The 21763-nt window shown below is 37.2% G+C and overlaps 1 protein-coding gene across 3 annotated transcripts in view; it reads left to right on the top strand.

Moving 5' to 3' along the window:
- NEBL (nebulette) overlaps nucleotides 1-21763 on the top strand; it is a 251586-nt gene that overhangs the window by 173514 nt on the left and 56309 nt on the right. The window contains exons 5-9 of one of the 3 annotated variants that reach the window (XM_027658661.1): nucleotides 246-356; nucleotides 7990-8091; nucleotides 9678-9779; nucleotides 16469-16576; nucleotides 18098-18202. The exons of the other annotated variants lie outside the window; for them this stretch is intronic. Of the exons in view, the coding sequence (XP_027514462.1) occupies nucleotides 246-356; nucleotides 7990-8091; nucleotides 9678-9779; nucleotides 16469-16576; nucleotides 18098-18202 (528 nt within the window). The remainder of the gene's footprint in view (nucleotides 1-245; nucleotides 357-7989; nucleotides 8092-9677; nucleotides 9780-16468; nucleotides 16577-18097; nucleotides 18203-21763) is intronic. 3 annotated transcript variants of the gene reach the window in all.

Below are 21763 nucleotides of genomic sequence, written 5' to 3' on the forward strand. Positions count from 1 at the left end.
TGTCTACTCATGCCTCTGTTGCAATAACAGTTGCAGAGAAATCTCTCTGCTGACTCTACCTTATATGTCTCTGTTTTAGGTAGAAGCTGCTCTCATTTCATTAAGGAGCTGGTTCCATTAAGGAGTTTAATTATTTATTATGTATCTTCCTCAATACAGGCACACTATGACACTGGGTTTAACCCAGCTCATGTTATTATACCTTCTCTGCTCAGGTTGCAAAAGTATAATATTGCTTCTTTCAGGTACTCTATAAACAAAAACATGATGCTGAGAAAGGAACTTCAGATTACGCACGAATGAAGGAGCCTCCAGATGTTAAGCATGCCATGGAAGTCAGTAAACACCAGAGTGATGTAAGTACTCCCCCATCTGAAATGAGTGTGCTTGTTTTTTGGTAGATACATCTGCTACAGCTAACTGAAATGAATTGGGCATGGGATATTTTCATATTTTATTAGTTGGTATTTTTTTATACATTACTTGCTCTGAACTTATTTGGGACATGATGTGTGTATAAAATATGCTATGAGTTAACAGTATGTGACTTTTATCCTGAATTGCAGTGAAAAGTGGTTGTTACTCTTTATCAGTTATTTTATCAGTTATCAGTTTATTTTAACTGCTATTAAGTGCTATCACTTTGAAATAAAATTGCAAACAGGTTTTCTGAATTCACTTGTAGCTACTTGTACTTTGAAAGTATATAAAGCTCTTCATTTACATGAACGGCAGTGTTATTTCAGTGTCTTATGCTGTCAATACTTGGATAGTTCTTCAGGGGTTCTTGTACAGAGGAGAGAATGGGTTTATTTCTGCTCTGCTCTTGCATACTTTTATGTGCATGAATAACTTTGTTCCTATCTCATAAATACATATCAAGTAAGTTTCAAAGAATTTAATAGAATAATTTATGATTTATTTTGCAAAATCTGAGCCATAGAGTCCAGTTTGATGCCTGGCACTGGTTTATACCATTTGACCAAAGTATTTGTTCTTGTAGTATTATTTAGATAATTTACAAATAATTTACAGATAATTAGGAGTGCTTATCAATATTTTGAAAGTTGGTTGCTTTTTTTGTTTTTCAGCTGCTTGTTATCTTCTTTAAGTTTTGTAGGTTTTCACAGTATAAAAGCCTAATAACAGTATTTACATTTTATATTAGAATTGAGTCAGGTTTGATTTCATGGTTAAGCTAGCTTATAGTAGCTCAATGCTTGGGGCAGAAATTCTACTCAGATTAGTGTTTTAAATGATACAAACACAACTTTGAAGAAAAACGTTATGTTAGTTTTAGGTTTTGTAAGAGCTTACTTATAAGAAAAGTAAATTTTAGGAGAAGATTGGTTAAAATAGTGAGGTCGTTTTAAAGGGTACACAAAGCTATTAAGAACAGCTGATGAGTAATTACCTTTAAAGTTATGATCCATTTCCATTCCTGTTAGGTAAGTCAAGTAGACGTCATTTTGCAACTCTTTTTTCCTAGATACATGGGATATTTTTTTGCTGCTAATAGTATAGAAAATGAAGCTTGGGTGTTCATTTTGAATTATCTTAAATTTACCCTATCTTGCCTACTGACAGTGTAACAAACACTCTTAGACTGTGTAGGCTGAAAACTAAATGTCAGTATTAGATATCTGTGTGTGCAGAATCTTGACAGCTGGTTGCTGATTAAAAGGCTACTGGAAAACTTCAGGGAAGCATTATGTTTGAGGAATAACTTTTTCTTCTGCTGGGAAATACCTGCACTGGAACTCCCAGCAGTAATTTGCGACCTGCCTTGATTACAAAATTCCCTCTTCCTGTCAAACTCTGTTCATCTCAGCCGTTGGAAGCATCAGGATGTCACACTGACAGAGCGTAGGAGCTGGAAACATGCATGTCTCTCCCCATAAACCAGAGGGTTTTTCTTACCTAGCAATAGAAATGATGGTGGACTACTAGGGAAGAAAATAATGTTGGAAAGAGAGATGGGAATCACCCTCAGAGTAAGTGGTGGGACCAGGAGGAATATGAGATGAGTTTTGGTATCGAATTCATCATGGTCTGAGGATTAGTACACTAGTGCAAACCCTATTCCCCCTCTACAGCTGTACATCACCTGCTAACAGAATTAAGGAGAGCAGGGTACAGATGTGAGGATAAATGGAATTCAGTTGTTTCATCTTCTTTCACTCCTAGAGCAAGCAAAAAAAAAAAAAGGAAATGAAGGCAAATGTAGGAGGGAAGGATATTTTGGTAATTAAGAACTTTTAACTGCATGTTAAAAATAATGAAAAATTATGAAGGAAATTATTTTCAGCCTGAGCAAACTTCAAAAAAATCAAACAAACCATCCATATCCAACATAAAACTCTAGCCAGTTAGTGTGATTGTTTAAGAACAAATTCTTTCTGGTTGCTTGTGAATAGCTGCAGTGCAACGGGCATATATCTTTATCACACATAAAGGAGAAAGTTACATAAATCCAGTTACCGTTCAGGAAAGTTAAATAGCTCCTGTTGGCTTCATGGTGAATAGCTGTGGATTCTGTGTTTTGTAAGTACAGGTTTAATTAGGAACTGTGTTGAGTTTTCATCTTTGAGTCATGGGATAGTGAGCATCCCAAATGTGGAGCATTTTTCTTTCCAAACTATTTGAGCCTATGTGTTTAATCACAGCTTTGGAAGTACAGGGAAAAAGAAGGGAAACTAGAAAGGCTAGAAGGACAAAGCTCTTTTATCCACCAGTCAGTACAGTTTACCTATGGTGCTCCCATATACATGTTTACCTACAATGCTCTTCCAACTCAATTCAACTGTTACAATGAGGGTTTGTATCTAATAAAATTAGGATGTGTTTAAGACTATTTACTCAGTCTTAAAATAAGGCTGACATTTATACTCAACTCTGTGAAATGCGTAATTTCCTTTAAAAATTAAAACTGTATTCACCTTACAAAACAACTGTGCTGACATTTTGAAATTGTCTTGTGCTATAGGTTTTCACATAATTTTGAATATCATTAATATGCTTATCTATAAGTGTGAGCAGAAGCTGTGCACCAGGGAAATACTGTAAAATCTCCTGAACAATGTGATCACGTATAAGAAAATAGTTTTTCTGTTTTTCATATTAGACTGAAGAAAATTGCTCTTGAACAAAAGTGACTTTTTTAATGATAGGAAATATACTTGTAAAAGGAATTAAAATACTACAGAATGCTTGGAGGAAAGCATGTTTGTCCAAACCAGAGTACTTTTCTCTATAATTGTGTTTGTGTTTTGTGAAGTGAATGTTAATTATGTGACTTCGGCACACAAAGTCATTTGCATTACATGAAGTAGGGACCATCAGCCTACTGATGTCTGTGCTCGACTGATGTCATTTAGCTCATCTGGAAGTTTCCAAACTTGGGACCAAAACTAAGGGGTGGTCCTTAAAAAACCATCAGGTGACAAAATACTGTTTTGCCTTGTGTGTAGCTGAGGATCATGTGGACAGAATAAATGTAATTGGACAGTGAAATGACATGACAACTAAGTTTCTAAAGCAAAGAAACCACTTGCCACATTGTGCCTACATGGAAGCTGCATGTAGCATTTGATGAAGGTACTCAAAGCTGTGGATCACAGTTTTGTGTGTTCCATGCCCTGGTGCATCACTGGGCATTATGAATAAGAAAACCTGTTAAATATTTGTACAGCAATTTAAACATTCTACTTGGTTAAAATTACTGGTTCTCCTTGCAGCATTGAAATAAGCAAAGGGTTCTGATTTTACAAAGAAGAAAACTGCAATAGACTCATATGTGGACATTTAAAAGGCAGTTTGCAGATCTGAGGTTGGAGCTTTGGTGTCTTTTCTCTTTTCACTTTTAAAATGTTAGTTGACAGTTAGACAAACTTTTGATGTATATGTATACACTTTCCACTCCACATAATGCCAGTAACAATAATTTATAAGTTTTGCTCACCATCTAAATTTGAATATTTAAGAAGTCTATTTTGTCCTAGGAGTAAGGTTTTTTACGTGTTCAGGATATTGTGCACAATCTTCACACAAAAAAAAGTACATTCTTTCTGATTAAACCAAATCTGCAGATCTTAAACCTGATGCACTTAAACACCATCAGAAACATACTCGAATGTTGATGTTTGTTTTGATGCAGACTATGTTAAAGTCAAGCTTCTCCTGGCTCTCTGTTCAGCATCTGCATGAGAAAAATCACCTTTGACTGACTAACTTTCTGCTGACAATGGTTGTCAACAGTGGGTCCCCCTGGACCACTTCCAACTGGTGCTGAAAATGATGTTTACTCCTGATGTAATTGGGACCAATCAATTTTCAAGCCCATTACTGGAAAGGATGACTGCATCAATCTGTAATGGGCCAGAAATGGGTTTGTCTCTTCTACTCAAGCCGGAAAACAGTTTTCAACATCCTTTGAGTGGGAATCAGAAAAGCTGTTGCCAATGATGATTGTCACCAGCTAGTTATTTTCTTAGTGTTGATGGACCCCAAAGTGCAGATGAGAGAACAGGGGGCAGAGATACAGCTGACAGGGTATTAGTTAGTGGACTTACAGCTCTTAGAAAATACTAAGCAGAGACAAACAGTAAGAGACAAATTCTCATGCAGATAGGTGTGCCCAGCTTCTTGTTGACCTCTGTTCATGCATCTTAAGAGGACAAAATGTGTTCCTAGCTGCTTGTGCATATTTGAATAATTTATTACCTATAGCTTGGAATAGTTTTAATATCGGAAAAGGTGAGAAGATAAAAGATTGAAGGAAAGTTCTGAATCTCTTAAACCCAGGTTTGCTTGGCTCACCATGTAGAAGTTTCTCTTTGTTGACTGACAACCTGAGGTGTTTTACAGCATTTTAAGAAATCTGCTTATTTTATAGCATTGTAGTGCATTCCAGTGGCACCATCATGAAAGGTGAAGCACGTTCAAGACCCTCTGCTGGAGTAAATAGATCAGCATGTTTATCCTCAGTGGACCTTGTGCCTTTTTATAAGAGCTGCATGGTTGGCCCTAATAAAATCAGTCTAATTATGAGCAGGCCCTCAATATTTTCCATGCTTTGCAAAAGCTAGTCACAATTCAGAGTATGTAATCACATTTGGGATTAAAGATGAGAAATGTCTTTTGTTCTGATTATAATTTTTTAAAAATATTCAAGTACGTAACCACTTTTTATTGTGAAATTGGGGTAGAAACCCACTTTAAATTTAGTTGGTATTTGTAATTTACTGTTTTCAACTTCAAAACTCAAGATGGTATTTTTTTTTTCTCTTTTGATCCCTGCTTCTTTCTCACTTGCACTTCCAGCTGATCTGATGTAACTCACCATTTAGGTCTTCCACTTCTGCTCTGAAGTTGTTGGTGTCTCAGTTATTTTTTACTATGCAAAGGCCAGTTGGAGTAGATTTTTTGTAAACCTGTGGTGCTCATGAAAAGGAGCAATTCTTGAGCCTTTGGCAATGTTTTTTGATAGGGCCTGAGCAACGCCTTGAAGTGAATATTGAATGAGGGCATCGTGTAATACCTGGAAATTCCAGTCAGGGTATGAGCCTCTTGGTAAGGAGCTGAACCAACTCAGGAGAAAAGATGACCCCTTTCCTTCTGCTGTTACCTTTCTTTTGTTGCTTCTCCCCTCTCGTAGTCTTCTTCACTTTCTGTCTTCTTGATGCCCATGGGTACACACACCAAGCTGGTTGCTTTACCCTGCTTACATCTGTTCTCCTGCTCTCTCAGAATAGCTCTGGTTTTACTGTTCTAACATAGCACTATTAAAAAAAAAAAAAAATCACTAGACGGAACAGAATAGCAGCTGTGTAATAGAGGCCAGCACAGTGTCCCAATGGGAAAGGGTCAGCATCCAGGGATTGAGGTTATTCAGGAAATGGGAAACATATTTTTTCTTTCTTTGGCCTACCTCTGACAAACTACTGTTCTGCTGCATAACATTTTTATTCTCACTGGAGTATGACAAGCTGCAGAATGGAGCAAATATATATTGCAGGCATTTGTAAAATGCTAGATGACTTTCTCTCCGACATAAGTAATAGGTATACTGGTTTAGGTGCAGGAAGAATAATAATTCACTCAGGGAAAGGTATAGCAATTGGCCTTGCATCTAATATAATTGGAAATGGTGAAATATAAAGGACTGTTACTGTCTTATTTCTCCCCCCCTTTTTCCCTGAAATTAACCACAATCCATTATTTCATGTACTATATGATCATGTCATTTGGGAGCAATAAGTGACCACATTTCCTCAACTTCATCACCACTGTTCTTGATCCTCTGATGTTAAATTCACTATATTCCTAATTTCTATTTTGAGCACATATGCTGGCCTTTAATTTGCAATTTACATGGATGATAGAGTGCTATTCAGAAACCTGTTTCTGCTGCCTTTGTGGTTTTCACCTCACTTCATGTGGTCATTAGGATGAACAGCATATAATTAACTAAATTCGTGTAAAGTCCTGAATTGAAAATGCCTCTCTGGACATCTAGTTTCATAAAATATCTAAACATAACAAAAATAAATCTTCCAGTGGTTTAAACCAGCTTTGAAAATCAACTTCTGTTTTCTAGGTATGTGATACTTTGGGCTGTATTCATCAAACCTATTTGTTTGTTTAATTTATCAGTGATTAAACTTGTGTGTCACTCATGGCAGATTAAAAATTATAAGATCTATTTATGGGCAAGCAGCCAACAGTGAAGCCTGTTTAGCTTGTCTACTTAGCTGAAGCCATATGGACACAAAATTACTTTCCTGTTGCATGTAAAATATTTGCCAAAAAGAGAGGTTTTTTTCTTTTCTTTTTGCAATAACATTTCTACAAATTATATTTGTTGCTGACTGCTGCCGCTTATGAGTTTGTTGCATTGTACCCAGAGTGAAACTTTACATTGAAAATAGGACCAGAGGTTATGATGAGAAGCTTCAAGCTGAGAACTTTCTTGCTGGTGAAATACTATCTTGAGAGGTTGATAAACTTTGTGAAACAACAGAATAAAACCTTAAAGATTTTCCAGTAAAACAGGAATTATTCTGATACTTTCTATTTCCTGGAAACTTTATTTTATGTTCTCAAACTTTTGCCTGAAACTTCAGTTAGTCAGACACTTTGAATACCAGGGATGATTTTCCTAATAATTCAGAATAATTAAATTAAGATGGCCCTTGGAAATTGGCTTAGATTGGCACATGTGCTACAGCAAGGAAAAAGTTCACAAACCCTGAAGAGGGAAAAGAAGAATAATTTGAGAGCTCTGTAATGTCCCTGAGGACTATGTTGTTCCTGCAATTGCTTTGCTAAGTGGAAAATGTTTGGACTCTTCTACCTGCAGTTTAGCCTGCTAGCCAAAGTTTTCTGAGCCCACTCATTATAATAGTTGTTTTTGCACAGAGATTCAGTCTTGTTCTGAACATGCTGGAACACTCAGCCTTCTTGTTCCCATTATTGTGTAAAGGAGCAGATAAGTGGCATTGTGGGGATGCTGAGGTAGAGTTGTATCATTGAATTACGTACCAGCTACATGGCTGTCTAGTATAGAGAAAGACATTCATTGTGGAAGAATTACAGTTTCTGTTCAGTGGAGCTGCAATCTGCTAGGCTGCAGTGCTCAGTAACAGAGGGGGGATTAGTTTATATTAGAAAAGAGTACAACATAGGAAAAAAAAGCTGTACTTTTAAAAGTCCTCTGAAATTTAATGATAAAACGTAATATTTCAGTCTTTTCTACTATGCTTCTAGGCAAAACCATTTTTCATTTTTGTATTGTATTTTATGCTTCTGAATTTCTTCCTTACCCTGGTACCTGTCTTACTATATAATCCCTGTCAACCAGAACTGTGTTGGAATAAATTAGGAAGAGTTCTATTGAATTTGATGGCTGAGTTGATACGTCATTCAAAGCTTATTTATAAACTTCAAATATTTTTGTTTTTTTAAACAAAAATGTTTTTTATTTGACAGGTATCCTATAAGAAGGATGTGCAAGATACTCATAGGTACACTGAAGTGCTGAACAGGCCAGACATAAAGATGGCAACTGAGATAACAAAGATAATAAGTGATGTATGTTCTCCTTTTACTCTATTTGTATGTTTTTAGACATGTAATTTTTTTAATCCAATTTCAATCAGATTTTTTTAGAATGCTGCTGAAAGTCTCCAATGTCGTGAGCAGAAAACTTACAACCCCAGTTGTAAGGAGATAGGAGATTTGATGAAAAAAAATCAAACCCCAACAAAAAAACCCCCAGTGTTGCCTGATATTTTAGAAAATGAAGGATTTATCCTTTTTTGATATTGACAGTATGATCTTAGCAATTATTGGTAACTGATCTAAAGAAAACATTGAAATTACTAAAGTTGGGGTTTTTTCACCTTTATTCATGATAACCATTTTCAAAATAAATCATATGCTTGTATGCTATACTTCAGAAGACATGGCAAGTCTTTTTTTGCCTTGGTGCAAGAGAAGCTTGCATCCCAGGACTTTGCTTCCTTTTCCCATCTCAGCTGGCAGCGACAGGGAAATGTAATTCCCTTCTGTCCTTCTGAGAACTGCTTCTTGCATGGGGGCTCTAACTCCCCTCTCAAATTCTGTGACCGTGGCTAATGAACAGGTGAAGGAGCAGTTTGAGAAGCAGCAGTGTGTGATGCAGTTTAATATTTTCTTTTGACAAGTCAAACAATATATATATTAAAAACTCTGAGTCAAGCTTGTAAGTAACTGATAATAATTAAATGTGAGACTGACTAGGCACATATGGAGAGACAGTTTTAAGAGATCTGAGATTCACCTTTTAATATTCAGGACTGTTTGAAAACCAAGAGCTCCTATTACACATCATGCTTAACATGCAAATTTACTAATTGCTGTTCAATCTCTCTTTGAGTTAGAGTGGTTTTGGGACTTTTATTTCTCCCAGTCTGTTGTTTTGATGTGTCCTTGCTGATTCACAGTGCCTGAGTAATACAAGAAGCCTATTTTAGGCAATGGATAATTTAGTTTGTGGTATTGCAAAGCACCTATTGTTGATTCATCGGTGCTCTTTTCTAATGCATTGTGGGAAAAAATTGCAGCAATTTGCATGGAAGGCAGTTCAGCTGGAGGGATCACATAACACCAATCTTGTGGGACTAATTCTGCGCTGCTACACCAGTGCAATCTCACTGACATCCAGCAAGATCACAGTGGTAAAACTGAGAGTGGAAGTTGACCTTACATTTCAGAAAAAGCTGCCCCTCGGCCTAGTTTTATTTCAAGACTACTTTCAGCTGCTACAAATAATCTTGTGTTAACGGTAGACCCTGTCATAAGAAATGCTGAGGCACTGTAATTCATTCTGTCTTGATCAGGAGGACAATATTTCTCAGGCTGAAGCTGTGCATTTGGTTAAAGTTGAATTTTGTGAATGTTGTGCATTGTGTTTTACAATAGGTAAATTTTATGTTGTTAAGAAGTTGAACCCTGAGAAGGGCTTTATTCAGAGCTGATCAGAATGATAGGGTCAATATAGATCATTAAATGAGACTTTTTCAACTAGCTTTAGTGCTTACATTTCTCCTGATAAAATGAAACCAAACATTTTATTAGTGATTCATATTCCTTTTTCTTTTTCTTTTTCTTTTTTTTTCTTTTTTTTCTTTTTTAAGGCTGAGTACAAGAAAGGAAGGGGAGAGATGAATAAGGAGCCTGCTGTACTTGGAAGACCAGATTTTGAGCATGCCAAAGGAGTTTCAAAACTTTTAAGCCAAGTAAGATTCTCCAGCATTTTACAATGACTTCATTCAGATATCTCATTCCTAGTAATGCAAAGAAATATTTAGATTTTTAGATAATTATCTCTAATTGCCTGAGGATTATGTTCTCAAACCTTTCATATAGTATTGCGAGGACTGGTAAATTTAGGATTCTTAGGAAACCAAATACACATTTTTATGCAAAAATACAATGAACTTTGACTGTTACAACTCGTCTTTTGTGGAGATGGTGTGTATTTATACAGATTATCTAGGATTTCTAAAATATTAACTGTATGTAATTTAGAGGCAAATTTTGCTACTCATTCAGTTTGAGTGGAACCTTACCCTGTGATTAATCCCACTGAAGTAACTGAGGTCTTTTGTGCAATTGCTTGCTAATGTGAGTAATGGGATCTGAATTTGGCCTGACATGTAAACTACCTGCCTTCCCTCCCTCTGAAACTGAACCTTTTATGTACTACTGTTATATATTAACCTCAAAAAAAAAAAAGGAAAAAAAGGAAAAAAGGAAAGGACAAATTACTTTAGTCCTTAATTAAAAAGAAAGCTGAAACAGAAATATTCCCTCTTCCTCTTAGTAGTTTTCTACTCACAAGATCTACACATAAGACTCTACTACATATCAACCTCACATTGTAAGAACAGTTTTGACTGCCGACCTGTTTTTGTTTTTTCTTTTTTTTTCCCCCCTTTTTTTTCTGAAGTACTTTAACACTACCTTGCATAATCCTCACTAGTAATCCTGTCCAGCTACCCTTGGAGTTTTTGTAAACCCAGGAACAAATTTTGCCCTCCTGTGAGAGGAGGATAACATTCTTTGATTGGAGAACGCTGTGTTAGCCTTCCCAGAGCTACAAAAAAACCCGAAGTATAAGCAGTGTATATATTAGAACAGTCTCAGCATCAGTGATGTGTAACAAATACTTGTGATTTGGCTAGATGCTAAAAGTCTAGAACTACCATAAAGCAAGAATAAAGTGTCATAGAGAACAAGCTGCAAAACAGTGTAGTGTCTACAGTAGGTTGAGCTCCTTTTGCTGTTATCTTTAGATACCGGCTGCATGGTTTCCTCTTTCACACTGGACCGTCACAAACTCACTGCACAAAGAGAAAAAGAAGGAAATAAATGGTTTTTATTGCTTTGTTGATGATGTGTTCAGAATCAAAATGAGTTTGTCTTTTCCAAATAGATTTCTGTCTTCCACTTTGTAATGGATCTTGTACTCATTCCTCTGCTGATGGGCAAGTCTGCTAAGAGATTATTTTGTGTTTAGCGTCGTGCAGGCTAGGAAGTCAACTAGTGCTTTCTAGAAAGAGGCAGTGCGATGCTGCTTAGACCTGGGTGTCACTTATAGGAAAGGGAGCTGTCTGTCATTTAGCAAACACCTTTAGTGGTTTTTAAAAGGGTTCATATCTAAATTTAGTGCGTAATGTCCTTTATTTCTACTCAATTGCTGCCTGAACACTCCTTTCCTTACAGCCTGTTTCAGAATCTAGTGGGCTGGCAGCTGCCTGTTGTCGCAAACGGGACCAAACTGGTTCCCTTTCCAATAGCCCTCTCCATCTGCCCAAGCCTAGTACCCATGAGATTGTGGCCAACAATCTCAACAAGCGAAAAATATCATCTGGATCATGAGGTCTTGCAAGCTGATGCTGAGCCAGCTGCATGGAAGGCTTCATCAATGCATGTTTTATCTCATTATTGTTAGATGTGCTTTTTCTCTTGGACAATGCAAGCTGCATCTGCAAACACTTTTATAATAGAGTCTCTTAACTGCCAGAGACTGGGATGGCAGCAGTTCTAATTGAGATCTTTCTGCAGAAGGCAGCATTTACTGTGCAATTTTAACTTCTTTAGAGAGTCCAAATAGTGCAAAAGGTGTGGCAGGAAGGGAGGAGCGGTTGACAAAATGTATTGCTTGTGGTGGTCCAAACTCTGCAGCCACTGGCCCTGGATCCTTCCTTGTCTTGTCGTCTCCTCAGTCTACACTGTTGTGACTGGTTGCAGTGTTTGTGATGGGAAAAGGGAGGCAGTGCTGACGCTCTGCTGCCAGCCGTCTGCCTGCAGCAGCACGGAGGGTGTAAATACCGAGTGGCTCTTAGCAGCAGGGAGGTACACTCAGCAATTCCCCCACCTCCTCTGAAGGGAAGGCGGTGGCCATGAGTTGTCTAATGTTTTTATATATTATTTGAATCATTATAACACTTAGACACACTAATCATAAATCAAAAGCACAGAAAAATGAAGATGACCTCTGTGTCCAAAGAGCAGGGTGGTGGGGCAGGATGAAGAATGCACCTGTGCTGGAGGAGAGGAAGAGACCTAAATATGAGTCAGTCATGTCAGTCCTCTTCACACAAGGATCGTGAAACAGGCTTGTAACAATTACAAGATTTAAAAAAATAGTAAATTTAATGATCTCATTATTGTATCCAGACTTTCTGGCTTTTAGAGTTTCCATTTATTTCTCAGCAAATGGAAGGATTATAAACTTTTTGTGCTAAAATAGATAATCTTCCCTAATAGCATGAATCTATAAGCTGCGACATGCAGAGAAATATTAGTTATTTGACCCTCACAGTAAATTTGCAAAGTTGGCAATTCTGATGGATGTAATGGGAAGAGACGATGATAACATGTTTTAATGTGGTGCATATGGGTAGGTAATTTAGGGAGTATAGAGAACAGGAGCAAGAAGAGGTCAGGCAGTGTGGGTGTAACTAAGGGAGAAAGCAATCAAGGCAAGCAGGAAAGCAAACAAAGCAAAGAAAATAGTGTTAATGTTTGACTGGCACTCAAGGCTTTACAAAAATCAGTGTTTTCTCTCTCTCTCTCTCTCTCTCTCCTTTTTTTCCTTTATAATTTTTTTTTAACAAAGCTTTTGAAAACAACAGCAGCAAAAATAATAGCTCCCAGAACTAGTGTATTTACCCACAGCATGTGGTAACCCTTTTCTGTTGATTTTAGAGCAAATTTGAAACAGAAATTGCATTAGCTTTGTGAAAACATGAAGCTTGTCAATTTGCTGAATATACATTGTATAATTTGGGCTTTTTTTTTTTTATTAAAACAAGCACTTGTTTATGTACTCTTTATGTCTTCTAAAGTGTTTTATTAGCTTCTTCAAAGAGCTGCTGATATGATGTATTCCCCTTATGGTGTTCAATAACTGGTTTTAGACTTAATAATTTTGGATTTTCATATTTGTTGCTGTATCTGGTACTTATTGTTTCAGGGATAAAATTGTTAAAGGTAAAATGTTTTTCAAAATGCACCTTCTCTGAGATTTTCAGTAACAACACAAAGAGCCTAGGATTTTCTTAATCTTTGCTTTAAACTCTGCTAGTGCTTTTAGCTATGAATATTTCAATTTTTCTCTTTGTTTATGTGACATTTCCTTCAATATATTTGTGTTCTAACAGGTTTTTCCTTTTTTTAAAGACGTTTTCATATGGTCATGAGGAAGTGCTTTAGCTGTGTCTGCTTCATCCTGGGATCCCAGTGGTTGAATGATTCAATTTTTGTAGTTTCTTTGTAAATCTGAACAGTGGGTGATGTCATCCACTTCTGAAACTGAACACTCCCTGTGTGAACAGCTTTGAACTACAGATTTGATTTAGGAATGTTGCTGCTAAGCTTCAAAAGACACTGCTCTGTCCAGCTGCAATTTTGACTTTTATAGGTTTTGTGCAAGGCTGATGAGAACTTTGTTTATCCAGGCCTTATTTAATTCCAGTTTGGTTTTTCAGGGATGTTGTTGTGTTAAAAGCCTGCAGAGTCTGCTCTTTCTTATGCAACCACTAAAGAGCAAGCTCCATGCATTTCTTTTAAATTAGCACCCACTACATAATCTCTAAAAAAATAAACAAACTTAAGACTTTAATGAAGATGGTAAATAAGTAACCATCTTTTTAAGCCCTCATTAAATTAAAGCTCTCAGTTAATGATGAAATTGGAAGATAAGTGTCCACTAACAACTGTCAATTCTACTCCCACTTGTTTGCTCTTCCACCATATTACAGCATTGTTAAGACCTTCCCCCTTCAGATGGTTTAGAAATCACATGAAGTGTTTGTCTTCATTGTTTTTATTCAGAACCCGTTCTCTTAGGTACATTTTCTCTTTATAAACTGCGTTCATAACTTTATCCTGTTCAAAAGAAGGATAAATACCGGGTGTGTTCTTTCACCGTGACTCATCTTCTTTCTTCACCTTCTCCCACCCCACGCTTCCTTTCAAAAGGGGGAAAGAAACAAGAAAATGTTGATAAAAGAGAAAGTGGATGTCTGTCTAGCTTTCAATGAGACAAACCCCCTATGACAAGTCAGTTAAATGACTGCTGGAAGTGCTCTGGAGATGCGCCGGGGTCATTGGATATCACTGTGTATCCTCCATTTTGCTCCAGAGCAACCTGTACCATGATGCAGGGGAGGCAATAAGCTGAGCAGCCAGAGGAGGCAGCAGGGCCTGGAGTTACCAAGACAGCCCTCACTGCATCAGGAACATTAGTGTTTGGGGTATCCTTAAGTTTGGGACCCTCCTGCACTTTGGCATCAGGACGCACGGTCCTGAAGGCATGGCAAACCTCCTGAAGACTGGATTCACTGGCCCCCCTCTTTCCTACATTAGCAGCAATGTGATCTGAAGTGACACAAAAGAAGAAACTCTAGATTGAAATGCATTGCTAAAAAAAATCTTTTAAAAGGTGGCATGAAACATCTGCTGCTGGGAGATGGCAAACTAGTTGTGAGGAGAGGTCCCCTTAACACCAATGCTCTCTCATTTAACAAGAATCTCAAGGACCAAGATATTTGGTATGTGTGTACTGTTTGTGGCCATTTGTTGGCCAGGCAGAAGGCAGCCTGCAGGAGCTGGATATTTGAAGTCTTGTGCATGATATTGTTATGAAGTGAATAAATGAGTAAAACACAATTTTGCTCGCCGTGCTGACTTGATCCCTGGTTTCAGAGGCTTTTTGAATGACATATTCCAGCACTGCCTGATTTTCATTAGAAGGCGAGTTTTGGATACACCGTTTAAAAGAGAAAAGTCCTCTGATTTATTCCTTCATTGCTCATACAGACCATGGATTTGCCTTTGTCTTTGTATTCAGATATATGCTTTTGCACTTGATCCAAAGCCAAGGCAAATATCAAACAATATGATCCAGATGAATCTACCAGAAGGCAATAGATACTCTCTTCTAGAGCTAGTGTGAAAGATTATGAAGTTCATCATGTGTTCAGATAAAGTTTCTCTTTAAAAGTATCAATGTTTTAGAATTTCCTTCCTTAGAAGAATTAACCGAAGTGCTGGAATTATAAAGTAATTCTTGAACATACGCAGCTAATTTCTGTTTGGGTGGCTTAGTTTTGGTTGCTTGTTATCCTGATTAATGAAATAGTGGGCATTGTGACTAATGATAATGAGATTGTATAAGCTTAACCATGTTGAGGGTCTTTTGAGGTAAGGAAGAACTAAAAAGGAAAAAAAAAAATCACTCTTCCCACAACTAAAGCTGAGAAAAAAATAATTTTTGAAGGAGATTGTTTGAGGTGGTTTAACCACTTTATTAGACATTCATGTGGGAATAGAGAAAAAAGGAGAAGGGAAAAATCCGTGTATTTATTTAATGCAGAGCGTGGTAAATTATAATGGATGTTGCATAGGCTCAGATATCAGGTGTCTGACTAGCATTCATGAAAGCAGCATAATTCAGACTGAACTTTATTCTCCCTCTTTATGCCCAGCTGTTGGAAAGAAGCAAACATGTATGCATAGTCTCCAGATGTTTGATGGTCACGCACAAAGGGGGCAAAGGAGGGAGATACACTATTTGTTCAATTTTATATTTTCAGATTTTGAATTCAGTTCTTTAGCATGTTTTATGGAATTTTTGTGATGGAATTGCTTTTAATGCTGTTGTCTCAATATTTATATACTGCTCATTTCCTCTTACGTGTGTTGTCATTCCCCCTTTTTCTTTTGAACAAGAAGAAAAGAGAGTGAAAGTCGTGGCAGACAGGCATTTAATTATACTTTCTAGCACTGTAATGAGGTGGGCATTGTCCCCAGGAAAAGGCTGTACTACAGAGAAATTCCTCAGCGTCTCATGGGAAATTTCTGGTGGAATCAAAAATAGACCTGGGGGCTCTGGTGCCATTCTAACAGCATGACTGACACGTGGACCTGGTGGTGGGAAGACAGCTGAGTGGGAAGTTTGATTCTGACTTCCCACTTTCAGGTGGTTGAAAAATTCACAAATGATTTGTTTTATAAATTTTATGATTTATTCATCTTAGAATTTATTTCTTTTTGATGTTAGATACAAATTGAATGATTCTCAGTTAGGAGATTATTACTGCTAGTCGAACAGTTCTGGTTTGTTTGATTACTCAGGTGAATCATATGGTTTTAGTTCTGTTTTCTTTTTATAAATCCTGCAGCGCCAGGAATTGCATATGACAATCTTAAAATTTTAGTAAAATTGGATACATAAAACTTGTTTTGAAACCAACACAAGGCAGTCACAGGTGGGGCTAAACTGAGCTTTTTTAAAGATTGTTTAAAGATTTATGAATAAGACAATTGCTTTCGATAAGTGTCTTTGTAGTCTGAATTCTCTGTGCCTTTTTTAAGTGCTGTGTGTTAATATTAGACATATTTGTTCTGGTGAAAGGTGAAATACAAAGAGCAGTTCAGTAAGGAAATGAAGAATCACCAGTACAATCCTCTTGACAGTGCTTCCTTCAAGCAAGCAAAGATTGCATCCACCTTGGCAAGTGATGTAAGTTAATTGGCTTTGTATTTTACATGCATTTACATCCTGAATAACCTAACATTTGTTCACAAGTAGAATTTCTTTTGTCATCTTATGAGTTAGGCTGAGCTGCAGTCTCTGTTATACAGTGTGTACCAGGTACAGCATGTTATCCATTTCTTCCTCCACTTCTGACAGAGGGCTTACAGAATTTTTCATAACCATTTTAGATGAGATTCATCTTGCTTAATTTTGTGTGTTCAAAGGCATGAGTGCTTACTCTGAGCTAATTGCCCTGTACTTGGTCCCTTTGTTTTCAGGAAAGAAATAAACAGGTCTAGAGGGAAATTCTTCTCACCTCTTGTAGGTGCCTATCTTTGAGGAGTGAAGGAGGTTGCATGAGCAGTTCAGATTTGGATGCCTGTTTTTGAGACTTCATTCTGCTGGTTGATCTTCTCAGTAGTTTTAGAAAATATAGCAGTCACTATGTTGAGCAATGGGTGTCTGCTGCTGGAGCCAGACAGGAGAAATCCTCTGTATAGAGTGATAATGCTGTTGGGATGATATATTTAAAAGTGTGTCTAATGCTAAAAATGTGAGCTCTTCTTTGAGGCTGTAATCCCAGACAGTGAAGAGTAGTAGTTTGGCATTTCCAAAGTGTGGGACACCATGCAATGCGAACAGGAGAGACCGGCTCTGGGAAGAGTACAGTGGAATATGTAATTGTTTCCAAAATCTACATGTGAAGTAAAAAATTAATTGAATTAATTAATATTGTAAGAAATGTGCAAATTAAATATCATAGATTTAGAGTCTACCTAAATTAGTGAAGAACACATTCTTCACTAAATTAGTGAAGAATACATATGTGGAGGTATTAGTTTAAAAGATTTTTCATCCAAGATAGGTAAGGTGGCTAGCTTTCTTCCTGTAAAGGTGGGCATCCAGCTATGAGAAGTATGGAAAATCCTACTGTAGGCTGATAGGAAGTTATCTTCTCCTACTTCATTAAGGGATTATCTTTTGCCTTATGTCACCATATTGCTTATATTTGCTGAAAGCAATCTGCTTTAGATAAAAGATCCAGGAGCACTTCCCTTTTACTGCTATATATACAACCTTTTAAATTAGACAGTTAGTGTAATGCCTGAAGCAGGAGAAAAAGTGTAAGAATTAATGGTGTTTAAAATGAATAGACTCAAAGTATTGAGGAAGATCATCTTGATTTAAGTGGGGGTGAGAGGGGAGGGGAGAGGAAAAAGGAAAAAAAAAATCTAGTCTGAAAAGTCATACAAAGTGTGATTTTGCTGAAAGTGTCCTTTTTGGAGGAAAAGTTTGAGTAGTTCCTAAGTACTTCCTCTGCAGAATAATTCCAATACTGCTTTTTCCTTTTCTTCCAAATAACAGTAGATGACCACCATCTAGTGGCTGGTACAGATTGCTCAGGCAAGCACTTAATGCTTTCTGTTTCTGGACGGCCACACTGTAATACAAACCTGTGAATATTTTGTTAATCTTTAGTTTGCATAACCTGAATTCTCTTTCCAGGTGAATTACAAGAAAGATTTGGAAAGCCTACATGATCCAGCGTCTGATCTACCAAATCTGCTCTATTTAAACCATGCTTTAAATATCAGCAAAACGCACAGTGATGTAAGTTGCCTTTTTAAGAATGACCTGAAAGATAAATGTAGTAAGGAATGTAGTATGTATAGTCACTCTAGGAAACAAAAATTTTTGGTACTTGCTTCATGGTCTCATATGTAGTAGACTCATCTCATGGCTGGGCTTCGCGAACGAAGATTTGGGAAGGACTCTACCCACATTTGTTACAAGCGCGCTGGTGACTAAAAAGACCAATACAAGATAGACACGTCCGATTGCAAAAGGCACAGCAGAAAGACTCCTTAAGTGGTGTATTCTGCAAGACATGATTCTTTCTGCGTTGTCTTTTCTCCTCGAGAGTGATCCTGCGTGCGTTCTCAAAGGAGACAGCTGCATTATAGATGGTGTATCTCCAGACCTCCTGATTGGAGGCCAGAGTAGACCAGTTATGTCGATCAATATGACCAAGACTAGAGTATTGGAATTATAGTAGATGAGGGATGAAAAGCTGGTTTTTAGAAAGACATATTTCAATTATTAGAATAAACAATATACTATGGAAGAATTACACAGACTTCTGATGTTGAGTGTTTATTCTTATATGTCTGAAACCTTGTCTGTTTTTAAAATTTGTTCTAAGGTACTTCTTTCCTTGCAAATCTTGTTTTGTCTAAGATCTTGCTTTCATCTGCAAATGTCTGTACAGAAGGGGCCATTATGCTAGTTTAATATTTAGACTTCTTTCATGAACAGCCTCTCAAGTGCTATCTTCCCTTACAGTTTCTCTGCCTAAACCTTTTTTCCCTCCTAAATGTCTGAGGCTTCCTACACCAGGTCAGAATAGGCACATGCTGCATTCTGCCACGTAACGAGACAAGCCCCTTCATGGGGCTGGTGGTCTGACATATGATAGTGGTGGGGGTTGAAGTAGGAAGGACGAGCTAGGAAATCCCTGGCTTCTGTGCCATGATAAAGTTTCTCTCCCACTCCAAGAGCACCTGTGCTGCATGCATGATGCCTGTAGGCTGATTAACTGCATTTGTCATCTTTACTCCTGAAACCAGAGAAGTCCTGCAGAACTGCTGTGGAGAAGCATGAGTGGGTAGTGTTGGGAAGGAAGATTGCTCTATGGTGGCAGGAGCTGAGCAGATTTCAAGACAGATTTGTCATCTTATCTCTAATGAGATAGAAACCTGGACCTTCCCTTAAGCAGATCATGTCTTGCAAAATTTATTTCTTTCTTTTGCCCAGGAAGGGTTGATTCATAATGTCTATCTGCTGGTCTGAGGACTCTAATACTAAGTCTCTGATTTTTGCATTTTCCAAATGCTGGTGGGTATTTTTTCTTGCTGCAAGCAGGAAACAGAATGCTTTGCCAATCCTTAATCTCTCCACTAACTGTTTGTCTTCTGCAGAAATTCTGTTTTCACAGTCCTTCTCAGATTTGACCTCCCCATGTCATTGCTTTGATTTTAAAATGGTTAGTCTTCTGCCTTTCTCCCTGCTTTTCCAATACCTTCCTTGTGTTCTCCTCCTTTTCTCTCCGCAGCTCATACCAAATCTGTCTTGAAATCTGCTTCCATTGTATGAAACAGTCTTCCTGACTGTACTGTTGACTGATTTCCAACGACTGATCATATGGTCTGGTTTTTTTCCTTCTGAAACACAGAGCTGCTTGCTAATTGCCCAGTTTTGCTGTTTCCCTGCAGTATACCTTTCTCCATTGAACGTTATGCTTCTCATTATCTTTTGCATAACATAGCTACACCTGCACCGATGCAACAGATTGAAACCTGTATGGTTAATTAAACTCATAAATTAATCTGGTTGATTAAATGAATGGGTTTGCTGATTGACCTAGAGTGTAGGAGTGGGTGCAAAACTTTATGAAGTACATATACTGTAATATCAATGCAAGGCTGTTATACAAGTCAACTTCCATGGAAATAAATTCCATCAGTTAAGAGGAAAGGTTGATACGCATTTTTGGACACAGATAGACTGATTTTGACAGGTTGAACTCATCCTGTTTTTATTATTTTGATAAGGAAGAGAATTCACAAGGTGGAATTTTCCCCTCATACAGTATTGTCCTGGTTTCAGTTTGGATAGAGTTACTTTTCTTCCTAGTAGCTAGGTATAGTGCTGTGTTTTGGATTTAAGATGAAAATAATGTTGATAACAATTTGGTTGTTAACCAAACATTGATGTTTGATTATTGCTGGGCAGTGCTTACCCTAAGTCAAGAACTTTTCAGCTTCTCATGCAGCCCTGCCATTGAGGTGTCTGGGAGTGCATGAGATGCTGAGAGAGGATACAGCCAGGACAGCTGACTCACACTGGCCAAAGGGATATCGCACACCATATGGTGTCATACTCAGCATATAAACTTGGGGGAAGCTGGCTGGGAGCTGCTGCTTGGGAACATTGAGCATTGGTTGAGCATTGGTCAGTCAGTGATGGACAATTTTTTTTTTATTTGCATCACTTGTTTTTTCTTGATATTTTCTTTATCTCTCTTTCTTTTTGTTATTTTTCTTTTACTATCTATTTATTATTAGGATGATAAAATTTTATTTTATTTCAATTATTAAACTGTTCTTATCTCAAACTATGAGTTTTCTTATTTTTACCTTCTGATTCTCTCACCCATCCCATTGGGCAAAGTGTGTGAGCAGCAGTGTGAGGCTTAGTTGCTGGCTGTGGTTAAACCATGGCAGGTATACATGTAGCATAAGCTATGGAGACATAAAATTTAACACTTTGATATGTGTATAACAGCTAGTTTATTGCTTTTCACATTCTAAATCTGTGCCTGTTTTAGAGACTTTGAGTTGCTAATGAACTACAGGCTAAAAAAAGGTGAACTTAGATGTATTTCATTTTATGGAACAGGGTGAATAAATAGAACTTAAGAGACTGAATCTAGTGCTTGTAGCTCAGTGTAGCAAGAGGTTATGAGATTTACCTAATTTGATTTTATAGAATTATTTTTTTATTTTGTTCCATTAGTTGAGGAATGAAGATATACAATCAGTATATGTAGATGGAGATAGTTTTCATTTTTTTCCACTACAGAAGTGATTTTGTTGTGTGACATTTATAACTCTTTCCACTAGGAGGCAAACCCAGACCATCATTTGTGTTCCTTTGCATGTCAGATGTAAACAATAACGTTTATTTTCTATCGAACATAAACATTTGACTTTTGGATTACCAGGGCAAACATTTTCTCTAAGAATGTACAAAAGTTGTTTTTTATTGTATCCTTTCTTCATTTCATCACAATATTTTAAATTCAAATGTGTCAGAACTCCTGAGTTGGGAGGCCTAAAATGTAGTTTCTTCTATGCTCTTTCTTCCATACTTATTTTAAATGGTATTTAAATTCCAAAACCTTCTGGATTTTGTCGATGAAAACATTCTTGGATATTTTTTATTTCAGTGTGAAAATAAGAAATCATTTAAGTAAAGCAAGGGCTTCTATCATTTCACCCTGGGTACCACTGAACAAATCCACCACAAAGCAAATGTGGTGCTGCAAAGTCAGGAATACACAACCACAAACACATCCTGCAAAGAGAAAAATGCAGCATTCTAATGGTGATT

The sequence above is a fragment of the Corapipo altera genome, unplaced genomic scaffold, assembly GCF_003945725.1.
Source record: "Corapipo altera isolate COAL_440 unplaced genomic scaffold, ASM394572v1 63, whole genome shotgun sequence".
Lineage (NCBI taxonomy): Eukaryota > Metazoa > Chordata > Aves > Passeriformes > Pipridae > Corapipo > Corapipo altera.